Source organism: Pseudorasbora parva, chromosome 13 (genome assembly GCF_024679245.1).
Source record: "Pseudorasbora parva isolate DD20220531a chromosome 13, ASM2467924v1, whole genome shotgun sequence".
Classification (NCBI taxonomy): domain Eukaryota; kingdom Metazoa; phylum Chordata; class Actinopteri; order Cypriniformes; family Gobionidae; genus Pseudorasbora; species Pseudorasbora parva.
Window position 1 is genome coordinate 8,941,230 of NC_090184.1, and position 15,709 is coordinate 8,956,938.

The 15,709-nt window shown below is 36.4% G+C and overlaps 1 protein-coding gene across 5 annotated transcripts in view; it reads right to left on the reverse strand.

Moving 5' to 3' along the window:
* Positions 1–15,709, reverse strand: part of tp73 (tumor protein p73) — a 62,772-nt gene that overhangs the window by 11,405 nt on the left and 35,658 nt on the right. For 3 of the 5 annotated variants that reach the window (XM_067413103.1, XM_067413101.1, XM_067413105.1), the window contains 6 exons: positions 7,839–8,025; positions 6,251–6,366; positions 2,594–2,703; positions 2,317–2,459; positions 828–916; positions 586–710 (listed from right to left, as the gene is read on the reverse strand). In XM_067413103.1, coding sequence (XP_067269204.1) covers positions 586–710; positions 828–916; positions 2,317–2,459; positions 2,594–2,703; positions 6,251–6,366; positions 7,839–8,025 — 770 coding nt within the window. Of the gene's footprint in view, positions 1–585; positions 711–827; positions 938–2,316; positions 2,460–2,593; positions 2,704–6,250; positions 6,367–7,838; positions 8,026–15,709 lie in introns of all 5 variants that reach the window. The other 2 variants (XM_067413102.1, XM_067413104.1) reach the window with 1 other exon arrangement.

Below are 15,709 nucleotides of genomic sequence, written 5' to 3' on the forward strand. Positions count from 1 at the left end.
TGAAGAATGAGCTGAAAGACCATATCATGGGCAGCTGAATATGCTTTTCTACTGATATGTAGAGACTTTAACATTTACTGTGCAAAGCCCTCTCCTCAGTTCACCAAACCATTTACTGAAACTGAGCTGGCTTGTATGATATTTTAGTTATAGCAGTTATGAAATTACCATCAACACTGTGTCTCATTTACTAACCAAGGCCTGTATTCAGCAACTTGGTAGGTGCAATTTTTACATGCAATTTTGTCAGCCAATCACAACAAAGGTCATTTACACAGATACTGTAAGTCTTAAAGTTAGCAAAAATACTTTTTTGTGCAAAAAAACTTGACAAACATAAAATAATGCTTTTGAAAGTCACCAAGGCTGCATTAATTGATCACAAATAATGTAAAACGGTAATATTGTGAAAAATTATAATAATTTAAAATGACTGTTTTCAATTTTAATATATTTTAAAATAGAATGTTTTTATTTATTTGATCCACACAAGTATTTATTTGAAGTGCTAATTGTCTGGCGCTCAACGCTGAACTTTTACACGGCAGCGTATTATGCATATATGATGCATATATAACCACTCACTGTCTCTGTATGAGCTGCTGCTGTTGTTGTCTGTATGAGTCCACTAACTGCTGTGGAACAAGCTCCACAAGTTCCAGACTGTCCTTTATCTTCATCAGGATGTCAAAATTCTCCCGACCACGCACCTTCAAATCAATCCAAAAATATTACAATAATTTAAGGGGACATTTAAGGTGAAAAAAAAAACCATTTAAAAAAAATCAAACATTACACAAGTATGTTTTGCACGCTTCCACACTCACTGGTATGTAATACATCTCTTCTTCTCCATGTCGCCTCTTCTTGATGTTAATGGAAGGGCCTGTAATATTGGCTGGCGTCTGTTTGAAATCTGTAAGTTCATAAACAGAATCTCCAGTTTTAACCAGAGATAAAATAACTAAGGGTGTGTTCACACTTGCACTTTGGATCTTTTGGTCCAGACCAAAAAAGAAAATAATAAATTGTGTTCACATAGCATTCACACAACAACAAACCCAAAGATGTAAAATAAACAGTACCGTATTATCCGGACTATAAGTCGCTCCGGAGTATAAGTCGCATCAGTCAAAAAATGCGTCATGAAGAGGAAAAAAAACATATATAAGTCGCACTGGACTATAAGTCGCATTAGAGCAGAAGCAGAGTCGGAGCTGCGCGCGCATGTATGCACCCGCTCGCGTGCACTCGCTCGCACCCGCTCACTGTGCATAACCAAGCAGAAGAAAGAAAGTGAGTGAGAAACTTGTGAGGGACTGGCTAAAAGCAGAGGTTACTTTAACTGTAATGAAGAAAACAAAGAAAGCTAATGGCGGACTGTAAGCAAGATGGCCAGAGCTGGAGGATCGAGTCCACAGATGCTTGAACTGTCTGCCGGGAGAGGCTCAGCCGTGCGAGACGAACGCTGTGTGAATCTTTCTCAGCTGCATATTTTAATACATGCAGTTTGTAATTTGCAGAATAAGATTTTCTTTATGGGAGCATTTTGTTTGTGTTGAGTCTTTCTAAGTTGTTGTCTTTAAGTTAATATTTCAGTTAAGAGTTTTTTTCTGTTTTCAGTTATTTTTTTGCAGGCTACAGGAGCAGCATAGAGCGCCCTCTCGAATATGTTTATTCTTGTCAGTCAGTATGAATTAAATTTGATATATAAGTTGCACCTGACTATAAGTCGCAGGACCAGCCAAACTATGAAAAAAAGTGCGACTTATAGTCCGGAAAATACGGTATATATTTTAGAAACGGATCAAAAACAAAGGGTGTGCGAGGGGTTAAATGTGCTCGTTACTTGTGCGTGGTTACTTCATATGATGTTATTTTACTAAACTCACAAAGAGCTTATAAAATAAATGTGTAAAGAAGACAAAACAGCAGCAGGAATTCCTTCATCACACACAAACGAATATCTGCTGCAAGGAGATTGTGTTTCCAATGCCTATACAAAACTGTAATGGCATAAATGCTACAACGTAGCTCCTATGACAAGGAAAAATCAGGTATGCTTGCGCATTCTGACTTTTTTAGGGTTGCATCTTGTGACATCATGTCCTGTTTTTAGTTAGTTTAGATTGCATTCATATTTCACGAACGGCAGCGTTCACACTCCTTTAAATTAACCGCACTAACAGAACAAGAACAGAGTTTCTTTTAATTTAACCAAACCTACCAAGTGTGAACACATCCTATGATAACATTTATAAGATTAGAAACGTATGTTGAAAATGACATTAAGAATTAAATACATTCATGGCTTACTTCGTTTATTGGCATTTCCATTTTTGGCCACGCTGTCATTGAGCGCCTGTTGCTCCCTGAAATGATCCTCATCTGCTTTGCGGTCTCGACCCGGACACGCACAAATCCGGCCCTCAAACGAACGCCTGCCGAGAACCTGTCCGCTGTGGGAAAAGATGGCAGAGTTTAGCTTTAACATTTTTCTAGTCATGTTAATATTTTGCATGTTGTCCACAGTTATGACAAGCAAGTAAAGTTTGCACTGCTGAAGGCATTAACAGTAAAGGCGTTCACTCACTCTCGTGTCTCCAGCGTGATGATGATGAGGATAGGCCTGCGGTTCATTCCACCAACACAACTGCTGTTGCACATGAAATTATACAGAATGGTTGTGAACTCAGTCCCCACCTTGAGAAAGAGAAACAAAGAGAGGGACAAAATGCAGTTTCTAGCATCACATTAAATTGCAAATATAGCATATTGTGCGCTTTTCAGAGAAAGAAAAAAAAATTACATTGGGAAGTAAAATTAATTTTAATACATTTATTTAGGTTCACCCAGAAACATTGAAATTAGCCAGTTCAAAAAAGAGATATAATGTTTTATCTGAGTCATCATCAGTCAATGATGTTTAAGATGTTCTTTTTTATTTCACAAGAACTTTTGAAATGCGGTTTTAGGTTAAAACTGCAGTTTTAAACACTGAATTCATTAAAATAAACTATTATAAAGAACCTGAAATGTGTTTATAATCAAACATCAGCACTGACAGAGTAAGAGATATGTAAGAGATATGTACCTCTAGGTGGCACCACCAATTTGCTATTAAACACAATACGGAGCAACAGAAGAGGTATAACTTCAGGTTTTGAGAATAATAGCCAGTTAGAACATGTTCAGCGTCCTGAACCGAATGATCATCGCATGGATTGACTCGTTTTCAAAACATCAAGCATATATATGTGTAAACTAGTTCAGGTCAACAGTTTGGACCTAAACCAGCACTACAACATGTTTTCTCTGAAACATACCCTTGTGAAAAAGAACTGTGCATTGAATTAAGCACACTACATTTGTAGTGTACTTCAAACCGTTTTATATTTATAAAAAACTTTACTAATAGATATAAAATCTTACTTAAATAAAAGGCAACTTATATGCACTTAAAGGGATGAATTAAGAAATCAACTTTTCATTCAGCCTTTGATACATAAAAGTTCATTGTGATATATGAGTATAATGCGGACTGCCAGAAGTTAGTTATTTTAGTCTATAAAGTTTTAAGTATGGATATTTTTTTTACACAAACACTCCACTTTGCTTCAGAAGGCCTTTATTAACCCCCCGGAGCCGCGTGGAGCAGTTATATGATGGATAGATGCACATTTATGGATCTCAAAAATTACCCAACAAGTCACCGCCATTATAAAGCTTGGAAGAGCCAGGGCATGTATAATATAAAATCTGATTGTATTCGTCTGAAAGAAGAAAGTCATATACACCTAGCATGACTTGAGGATTAGTAAATCATGAGCTAATTTTAATTTTTGGGTGAACTATCCATTTATTTTTAGCTAACCTAATTCTTACCTTAAAGCACTTTTTAAATTGTTGTTCTAACAATCTTTTGTCAGTGATCTTATAGGGTTTCCTGACAGAACCCTAACAATAACGAACAATAGCACATATTCGCATGGTAAATGCTATTATTTGAACACTCCCTAAACAAAGCAGTAATGACATATGCTGTATCACTCCACAGATGCTCCACACTTCTCCACAATAAAGTGGTGCGTATGACGTAAATTTGTCACACGGAAAAAAGTATTTTAGCACTTCCGATTACATAGTCCAAAAGTCAATGGGTTTTTTGAAAGGGCTTTTAGCTGAAATAAGGTCTGTGGTTAACACACGCTCAAGACTTTCAAGATTTATTCTAGGACATAAAATACATCAATATTACCCCACTCATTATTTTTTCAGATGAAGTCTGTGTGAAGGCAATTCAGAGATTTGTTTCTAAACACATTCTTAATGTTAGAAATGCAGTGCTGAAAGCACGTTAGAAAGACTGTGACCTATGTAGTACTGAATTGCCTGAAATCACCCGCTCATTCGCAAGTTACTGTCAGTACCGTTAGTTACTACAGTTTGCTAGCTAGTTATTCCTTCGTCACGTTAAATCCTTATGATTTGGTTGCGATTATTTACAAAAAAGCTTGGTCTCCTTATTCAAATTTTCCTAAAAATGATGATATCAAGAATAGGTGGATTAAAAAAGAGGATCACCACCAACACCCACCTCTGCAGTGAATATTTTACACCGGATAGTATTACAAACTTTCATTGGAGACAACTGAGATTCACTGATAATCCACTATTACTGGTGAAGGGGGTCAAACCGACTATCTCCTGTCCCGGACTTCATCCTCCCATCCCGTACTGCCGACCACTGGTGATGGGGCCGGACCGACTATCTTCCGCCCCGGTTTTCATCCTCCCGTCCCAACGACATCTGGTGCTACCATCAGCAGTACGTGCCCACCAATGAGTGTAAGTTGCCTTGTGTGCATATGTTATAATTATAGCAGGGAGTCCACACTAACTCTGCTAAATTTTGCAACCCTCTAACGTGATTCTTTTGTTTATAAGCATCTGCATGTTTGATTCATTAGAGAAGTAATTTCACCTATTACCTGTTAACAAAGCAGTCCCTTCCAACCACAAGAGCAGTATTTGACAGTTGAGAGAGGCAAAATCTTTCCCGCCAATGGGCGTGGTCTCAATGCAGACAGTGGACGCACCCAAGTATTTGAGAGCAGAGAACAAATCTTTTCAAGATTTCATAACTTATTTTATTTCCTTGGTGTTTTTAAAACCATTCAAATTTAGCTGGGTGGTTAATAACATTTTTCTGTGGTGTGACAAACTCAGAACACATTTAATATTGCACAGACTTAATCTAGTGGGAACACAGAGGCTGTCTGGGAGATTAAACGTCATCACGCCGAACAAGTAAACTTAGTCCTCTTTTACAGTCTTGTTATGTTCTTAGTGTGCTCTTATAAACGAATCTAACTTCAACTTTCTTGGAAAACGTTTTATTTTTTTTTATTTTATTTTTTGTGACTTTGAAGTCGTGGTAGTTTGTCGTTTTTTTTAAAGCCTAAATTTAGCTTTTTATTCAGGTGCCTTAAGCTTCAAAATTCATATGAGCATGATGGAGAAAACCTGCAAGTATCATAACTTATGTTGATCCCAGAGCATAATCCTAAAGCCTATAGGAAAATCCTATTGGGTTTTTCTGTGATGTTAACTGCCGATTGGCCTACAAAGCAGGGGCATCAAGCACTTAAGCCACCTAACCACTAGCCTGGTCCTACCAGACTCTCCTACATTTCATTTGTACAGAGAGTTTGACCACTCTCCATTAACAAGCGTTAACTTCCTTGAAGGCGGGTACACTTCTACAATTGGATCTGCCCAGAGCCACTCTGGATCTGCCATTACCAATAGCTAACGTTTGGTCATGACATGTCATCTCAAACTAGCGCATGACATCAATGCCGTTGTTCTCAGCCACTCCCTCTGTTCACTGATTGGACCGGTTAAAATTTGACCAGAGAAAACCAGAGAATCTACCGCAATCCCAGACGGAGTTATTTAATTATCGCGACAGGCCTACCTGGAAACTTAATGTCCTACATTACCACTGAGTTTGGTTAATAAGTAAAAGTAATTTTAGCATAGGACTAGACTGCCCGAACCACCAGCACACGAAAAATGTATGGTTCTCCACAAATCGCCTAGGCTGTGTGCCATATTTTAGCTTCAAAACTAAGAAATTCAGGGTGTTGCTATGTGGTTGCTAATGAGTTCTGAGTAGGTTTGACATTTTTTAACATTATGCAGTAAAAGACACTGTAGAACTGACATCTGCAACTATTCAACTAACCTGTGGAGACTCATATGGAACTAAAACACTCTGTCGGCCTGTCACAGGATCATCCACATACTGAGACAAATTATTACCCTCCACCCGTATCAAGTGACTGGCAGGAGCTGTCTGACCTAGACAGAGAAAAAGAAAGCAAGTGAATAATGATAACGATAAAAGACTACTGAAATTACTTAACTTAAATTTCTTTGTTAACCAATTCAGTCCATTTTCACTTAAAAATTATTTCAGATGTCTGATTCGATCTGTCATCACATCACATACATATCTTACAGTTTGCGATATACTGGTAAAAATTCTCCCCATGATAAGAACTAACTTAGCTCTTCCAGGATAATAACAAAAAAGCCTAGCTGATGACGCGACCTATTCACAGCTCATTTGTAGAGTGAAATCAACTATGGCGGAAGCTGCGGAGGAGTTTATCGCTCAACATGGAGTGACCTCTACACATTTATTTTTTTGCTGAACACTTGGACTGAGCGCTTGAGATATCCGCTCTTTTTAAGTGATCGGTAAAGCCCGCTATTTAAGTTCATCTCAATGAATGAACAGTGTATTTGATACAGAGTAAACACTAGTGTGAGGCACGCGACTAAGAGCGCTCCGTGTTTCTCACACACTAAAAGAGAGAGCGAGAGAGTCTTACATACCACGCAGAATTGATTTTCCTGTAAAACAACGGCGTTCATTTGGAATTGATGCAACGCCAATTGACTAATGCGCAAACAACAATCTCATTGGCTGGTGCTCATTTATTACTGTGCCTGTTTTGATTTCAGCAAATCAGCTCGAGCGAACGCTGACAACATGATTAATATTCATGATCCCAGCAGCTCATCAAACCTTAGTACAGTCTGTATTGGTGCAAGTAGGAGAATTCATAGTATTATCATCTTATCATTATTATTGTTATTTTTTTTATTTTTTTACAGAAACGCCAAATGACCAACATGTCTTAAGCACCACAACCAATGATAAATATATATTAATACGTTTTAATTTGCACATGATTACCAAGTTGTAGTACAGATTTCTTAAATTCTATCATTAAATCATCCTTAAATCATTATTTGCAATTTGTTTGTAATCTAAAGACATTGTTGGGATTATTATTGTTATTGTTTATATTGTATGATGTTTTTCATCACAGGTGCACTAATTAAACATTGCTTGCACTTTTACAGATGAAAAGTATATCTGCAACTTTTCTATTTTGAAAAGGCTGGTGTTTGGATTTTTACTCTTTTTAATTTTTTGTTTTAATTATTTTATGTAATTTGTTTTTTTACATTTTTTTATAGAAGACTATTTTGATGATGGGTAACATTTTACTTTAGATCATTGTTTGTGTTTCTGAAGCTCTCAAGAATGCATGCAGCTCTCACTTGTAGTTAAAACATGGGGAATGGTACTACATTTATATCGTCATTAATATCGTTATTGTAATAAATACCAGAAAAAATTGTGATATATCTTTAAGTCCATATCGTCAAAATGTCCCACTAACTTGAACAGTCAAACAACAGAAAAAGTTGTAAACAATAAAATGTCACAATTTCAAACAAGAATTAAGTTTACAAACTTTCATTGAAGTCCCGTCCAAGTTCATGGTTAGGACAGCGTTTGACCACCTCTGTGACGTGTTCAGCCTTCTTGTAGATGGGCATGGCTCGTATCACGCTGCCGTTTGGGGGCGATGAAGCAAGTTTGATCTGAATCGGGCAGGTCTTGGCGATCTGACAGTACAGTTTCTTGAGCAACGGAGAGTACTGCAGAAAAAAAAAAGGGAAATAAACAATTGGTTACGCATAAGCATTTACAGGTGCTGGTCATATAATATGAATAATTAGACTCATTAAAAAGTTGATTTATTTTACTAATTCCATTCAAAAAGTGAAACTTGTATATTATATTCGTTCATTACACACTAACTGATATATTTCAAATGTTTATTTCTTCTAATTTTCACAATTATAACCGAATTTAGGAAAATCCTAAATTCAGTATCTCAGAAAATTACAATATTACTTAAGACCAATACAAAGAAAGGATTTTTAGAAATCTTGGCCAACTGAAAAGTATGAAGATGAAAAGTATGAGCATGAGTATGAGTGCTCTAAAAAAAACTTCTTGGTATACGGCTGTGTTGACCTTGGACCTCAGAAAATACAGTGGACCAACACCAGCAGATGACATGGCACCCCAAACCATCACTGATTAAGGAAACTTTACACTGGACCTCAAGCAGCGTGGATTGTGTGCCTCTCCTCACTTCCTCCAGACTCTGGGACCCTGATTTCCAAAGGAAATGCAAAATTTACTCTCATCAGAGAACATAACTTTGGACCACTCAGCAGTCCTTTTTGTCTTTCCAAGCGAGATGCTTCTGACGCTGTCAGTTGTTCAAGAGTGGCTTGACCCCAGGAATGCGACAGCTGATACACGTCTTGCATACGTCTGTGCGTAGTGGTTTTTGAAGCACTGACTCTAGCTGCAGTCCACTCTTTGTGAATCTCCCCTACATTTTTGAATGGGTTTTGTTTCACAATCCTCTCCAGGGTGTGGTTATCCCTGTAGGCGTTTTCTACTACATCTTTTCCATCCCTTTGCCTCTCTATTAATGTGCTTGGACACAGAGCTCTGTGAACAGCCAACCTCTTTTGCAATGATCTTTTGTGTCTTGCCTTACTTATGCAAGGTGTTAGCGTTTATCTTTTGGACAACTGTCAAGTCAGCAGTCATGATTGTGTAGCTTACAGAAATAGACTGAGAGATCATTTAAAGTTAAGTAATCATTTAAGGAGTGAATTAGCTGATTAGAGTGTGGCACCAGGTGTCTTCAATATTGAACCTTTTCACAATATTCTAATTTTCTGAGATGCTGATTTTGGGATTTTCCTTAGTTGTTAGTTAATCATCAAAATTAAAAGAAATAAAAATTTGAAATATATAATATCAGTCTGTGTGTAATGAATGAATATAATATACAAGTTTCACTTTTTGAATGGAATTAGTGAAATAAATCAACTTTTTGATGATATTCTAATTATATGACCAGCACATGTATAGCAATACTGCTTAAACAGTGATACAAGACAAAATGTAAAAAATGCACATTTTTCATTAAACTAAATTGGTCCTGGGTCTGTCATGGCAAAATGTTGGTCTTTCATACCAGGTTATGTTCTGAATTTTCTTCTTTTATATAAATGAAGACAAATTCATCATCATCGGACAAGGTTTCCCTCTCTCTCTCTCACACACACACATACACAAGGCACATGTCAGAGCTTGTCTAAAACTATAAAGACATCCCAAATATTCCCTCAAAAACCAAATGTACAGGCCTGCTTTGTGCAGACTTGTATTAATGTGATTCAGATTTTATGAAAGAGAGATTGTACGCCAGGTGCAGCAACAGAATAAATGTGATGAACATTGTTTGCTGAATGCTACTGATGTTGCAATAATATCAAATCATAAATGTTTCCCATTAGCTAAAGCTCATGAAAGCTTCAGTTCATGGAACTCTATGTTACACAATTGTGTAACTTAGTACAAACAACATCTGATCTGATCAACGTCTTAACACCTTTAATAAATGTCAGAATTGAACAGAAACCACACTGTAAAATAGGGCTGTAGAGCAGTCTGCAGAAGAAGCATCAACTTTGGCAAGTTACGCCTACAGGCCTGGCCTAAAGGACAATTAAACGTTTGTGTTTAATCGATCTAATATTGTGTTGGTCATACTATACTATAGGGATGGGAGAAAAGATTCTTTCTTTAGCGATTCTGAGCTTAGATTTTAACTGCAGGTTTGCAATGGCGCTTTGTATGTTTTAGAAACGCCAGTATTCTGCTTGCTTCCATTTCCTCTCACACACCAATCGAACCGTAAAATATTTCATAACGTTTGGAAAGGTTAAAGTGAACCTTAGATTTTCCTTACTAACGCTCTACGAAGTCTTCATTTATGTCATTTGGAATGCAGTGTGCCTATATATTAAAAATAGGAAACTCACTGATAGACTTTCAGTTTCAAACACTTTGCTGCGCTTTGTAAAGAGTGTGCGCATGTGGCTATGCACATCTCAAAATGCTTTTATGATGTAAAATTAAAGTAAACACAATCAGTAATGCCTCATGAAATTAAACAGACAGGACAAAACACATCTTATATTAAGATTTCCACCATTACTATACGATAATTTATTGCTCACCTTTTTTGTATAATACAGAAGATAAAGAGCTTAAAAAAGAATCGCAATATTGGTAAAAAAGAAGAAGAAAAAAAGAAGAAGCTAATTAGAAATACAGTCAAACCTAAATGTATTCAGACATCTTCAACATTTTTTCACTATATAACAGTTTATATAGGTTAGATAGAAAATGGTAATAAAATATGACAAGAGCTCAGAGTTAAACTGTGTCAGAACAAATTCATCTTGATAATGTCAGATAACTTTGATAGAAAGGCATGTACTGGTTTACAATCAACCAATCAGCTGTTAAATTTAAGTACACAATTATAATACCAATTCAGGTTAACCAATCACCAAGCAATGCTTCATTTTGTTCAGTGTGTGGTGTAAAAAAAAGAGAAAAAAGAAACGAAAAAGAAAACACTTAGCAAAACATAGTCAGGTCAAAGTGTCTGAATCATTTTGGTCCCAATTTTCTATCAATTTTACTGGCAGTCTAGTGTATGAAGAATTTTTTGGTTTAATATGGCACGGTTTACTTTATTTTGCTATCCTCACTTACATAAATTATATAATAGTGTCCTGTACCCACTAGTAAAAAAATATATCTGATGTGTAAACTATTTTTGGTTTGACTATATGTTAGAAATACAGACACACACACACACACACACACACACACACACACACACACACACACACACACACACACACACACACACACACACACACACACACACACACACACACACACACACATATGGATTTAGTTGTAAGTAATCAAACAAGGCTATATTACCCCTCTAAATAAAATGAATGTCAACTAATACTAATAAAGCTAAATTCTAACAAAAAGAAACTCCAGAAATATCAATATGTTTAAAAATATTTAGCAATATTTATATTTCTTACAGATTTTTTTCACAACTCACTTTCTAATATACTGCTCTAGTTATTTGGACATACTTAAGTTTATTCAATTTAGTTAGGTTAATCATACATAAGGTATTTGAGTAGGTATAAGTATATATTTTTTATATATTCCTTCATCTACAATTTCCATAAAAAACAACAAAGTGATTTAATTCCCCGGCTATTGCCTCTTTTCTGTGAAGTTTTGTTTAACTTTGCAGTTATTTTACAATAAGAACATCAGCACAACTTCCTCACACACTTTCACTGAGAGATTATGTAAATGAGTAACATAAACACATAAACACACATACACACAAGAGAAACGCATAAATCATTGGGTTCAAACGTGTGAGAACAGGGAGCCGTCTCAACACGCCCGTCTGACACACACTCCCTTATTCACATCATCTTGCCACTGTTTTACACTTAATCCATCTGCTTTGGATGTACACCATTTATCATTCAGTAGAATTTAGTTGAAATTACTGTTGGGATGAAAGATGGTTAAATAATTCCTGATTGAAAGATAAGAACATTGATGTGTTGATACCAACAACTGAAAGTGAGACAATAAGAGCTTCATTAGTGATGCTCTTACACTCCTACACTTTAAAAATATAGGTTCTCAAGGGGTTTCACAAGAATGCTACAGAGTAACCATGTTTTATTTTTTCTTAATGTGAAATACATTTGAAAAGTCAGAAGAAACTTTCTTCACTATAAAGAAGGTTGTTAAAGGTTCTATCTGAAATTCTCATTGCTCAATGATCGCTTACAATGTGTGATACACAGTGTGCTGTTCAAAACAGCTTCGGTTGCATCATTTTCAAAACAAAATTCCACAAATTACCATACCAAATGCAGTGATCGATAACCATATAGCCCCTCTAGGCCACTATGATGCAGCAAATAAACATCAAAGATCTTTTATTAATATATAATATAAAAAAATGTTGCAATCAAAAGTATTCAACCCCCTTGAGCTGCAAGAGATATTGCTGCCGAGAACAAAACTTTATGAAAACAATTAAACAAAGGATTCAGTACAATATTACAGAAAGTTTATGAATACATATTTGAGTGATTCTGAGAATGTAAAGTTGAGGAGAAATCAACTTTTTTTTAAAAATCCAATTTGCACTAAAAATTAATGTACAAAATGATTAAACCCCCAATATTTTGTGCAAAATTATAACCTCCAATAAAAGCTCTGTGAATGCGTAATGCGCTGTGTTTATAAAGTATCTTCTTATTAAACTGTTTGTACACTTACAACTTTCTCAATGCTTCGGTTTGCATGTAGGGACCCTCATTATGCTACCGTGTTAGTGTGAGGCTATTTTGAGCCTTGTTAGTGGTATTAACTAGCGATTTAATTTTACTACCCAGTGTCTACCCTGTGGCCCATAGACAAGCATTATAAGCTAATCTGTTTTTAGAGATAAAACTCTTTACATTTGATTTTCATGCAAATGCATCCCAGAGAACGATCTACTCGCTAACCATCTGTAAATTACCCCTAGGGTCATTTCTCACCGGAGTTGTCCTTTAATGGGGTCATACAATGCCATTTTTATACAAGTTAATATGATTCTTTAGTGTCTAATTGAAAACTTGTAATATACTTTAATAAAAAATTCCCATTAGTATTGTAAGAAAACCCTCATTTTACCTGATCAAAAACAGCTCTGTTTTCACCAAGCCATTCTAGTGCATACAGCTTTAAATGACAAATGACCCCGCCCCTCTGTAATGTGGGGCGGCGCGAGGAGTGTTGCCCGTGACAACAGAGGCTCTGAGAGGACACATCATAGACCGTAAAAAAGATCAACTCTATCAATTTTAGAGACAGGGCCCTGTCTTCCCTCTCTAAAGGCCCTGTCTTCCCTCTCTAAAACCAGTTGAATAGATAAGACCAACAGAATACAGCCATGGCGGATGACAGTGAATGGATGAAGTTACCCGTCGACCAGAAATGTGAACACAAGATTTGGAAAGCGAGATTAAATGGGTACGAGGAAGCGTTGAAGCTCTTCCAGAAGATAGGAGACGAGAAGAGCCCGGAATGGGGCAAATACCTTGGACTGGTCAAGAAATTCGTCACAGATTCCAATGCTGTAGCCCAACTCAAAGGACTGGAGGCGGCACTTGCTTATATTGAGAATGCTCACGTGGCTGGAAAGACAACAGGGGAAGTGGTTTCTGGAGTAGTCTTTAAAATCTTCAACCAGCCCAAAGCGCGAGCAAAAGAGCTGGGGATATCTGCCTAATGTACTTAGAGATTGAGAAAGCAGAAGTGGTCCAGGATGAGCTGATCAAAGGACTGGATAACAAGAACCCCAAGATTATTGTTGCTTGCATTGAGACGCTAAGGAAGGCACTTTGTGAATTTGGATCGAAGATCATAACGCTCAAGCCTATAGTGAAAGTGTTGACAAAACTGTTCGAGAAAAGTCTCGAGAAAAGACAGTTCGAGACGAGGCAAAATTGTTAGCGGTGGAGTCTATAGATGGATCCGCGATGCTCTGCGCGCTCCCCTCCAGAATATTAAAAAAAAAAAATTTAACCGGAGTCGGACCGGGACAAGATCACAGCTCCAACGAAATGCAACATTTAAGGCTAAACAGGACATTGAACTGAAGGCATTACCATCTTTGCCAAAAGGGCTTGATATTTCAAATAATTAATGATGTCCTTACAGTCAAGATTTCCATTTCCTACAACAGCAAATCAATCCCATAACAAGACTGGACCGCCTTTGTGTTTGACCATGGAGATGTCTTCCGCTCATAAGCTTTGCCTTTTTTTTTGCCCCAGACATACTGCTGATCCATGGGTCCAAAGTTCCAGTTTGGTCACATCACTCCATAAAACATTCTTCCAGAACTCCACAGGTCTATTCAAATGAATATTAGCATTCAAGTTGGCCTTTATGTTTTTTTTTAACAAGAGTGGCATTTGTCAAGATGTCCCAACATGAAGGCCTTGCTTGTCTAGTGTTCTTCTTTTCCTCATTTCATCACGTCATCTTGCAAGTCTTTGGCAGTAAATTAAGGGTTACTTCTAGCTTTTTTTGAGAGCTTTTTTGACTTGGTCATATGTGCTACTCAATTTGCTAGCACATTGTAACAGCACAAGCTAATTCAATTTTGTTATAGTTTCCAAAGGCTTAGTTGTGTTGAAAAAAAAACATACTATACAAAACAGTGACTTAAAAACAGCAGCTTTGAATAGGGGTTGAATAATTATGACAGCTGTATTACGGAAAGAAAAAAAAAATCCTATAACTCAAAGCATTACATTATATATTGTTATTATCACTTTTAATTTGCCACTTAACTTTTCTATATTCGTTTTTAAAAGAAAACTCTGTATCTTTAGAAAAGCTTACATTTATAAATGATTAGTCTCCGGGGGTTTAATCATTTTGATTGCAACAGTATATAATATAATATAAAATATTATATTAGAAGAATTGAGAAGAAACAAAGGTTAAGCATTACATGTATAAATCCCATCTACATTGCAAGCAATGCAAAAAACAAAAAAACAAAGCCATTTGCACTGCAAGCACACGAAACAAAGCATGAATGTGCATTTTGTAGAAAGCTTGCTTGATTATAATGGCAGCACTGCTCGCCTGCAGTGCAGACACAGTGTAAGTGTTGTACGGTAGAATAAGATGATGGGCTGGAGGAAGGTGAGCATTGGAAAGGCGCACGTTCGGGCAGGCTTGGCGGCCTAAGTGATAATGACGAGTCTGACAGCCTGATGGACATGTTTCAGCATGCCATCCGCAAATTCAGCCAACTCCCCATCTCCGTCGATAAATTCACAAATGTGCTGCCTATGCTAACGGCTGTGAAATTGCAGCCAGCATCACATACTTCTCCATTGTCCTCCCAAGGACACGCCTGGAAGAAATAGTTGCTCCACAAATGATTTTGTTTTATAAAGTTAGTTTAAAATAAAATAGTAATAAAGAGTTACATGAGCAACAATATACATACAGCATAAAAAAAAGTTTCATCATTTATTTGCCATCATGTTGTTCCAAACCTTTATGATATATATATATATATATATATATATATATATATATATATATATATATATATATATATATATATATATATATATATATATATATATATATATATATATATTTGTCTGCATGCCATGTGCGGGACTCCATGGTCCCCACTGACTTTTATTGTATGGACCAAAGCAGTTCTAATAAAACATAAACCAGATGCTTATGGAAGAAAAGGCCCTTTCAAGATAATATCTCTAAAAATCACTTCTAGTTTTTCTCCATGTCATATCAAATCTA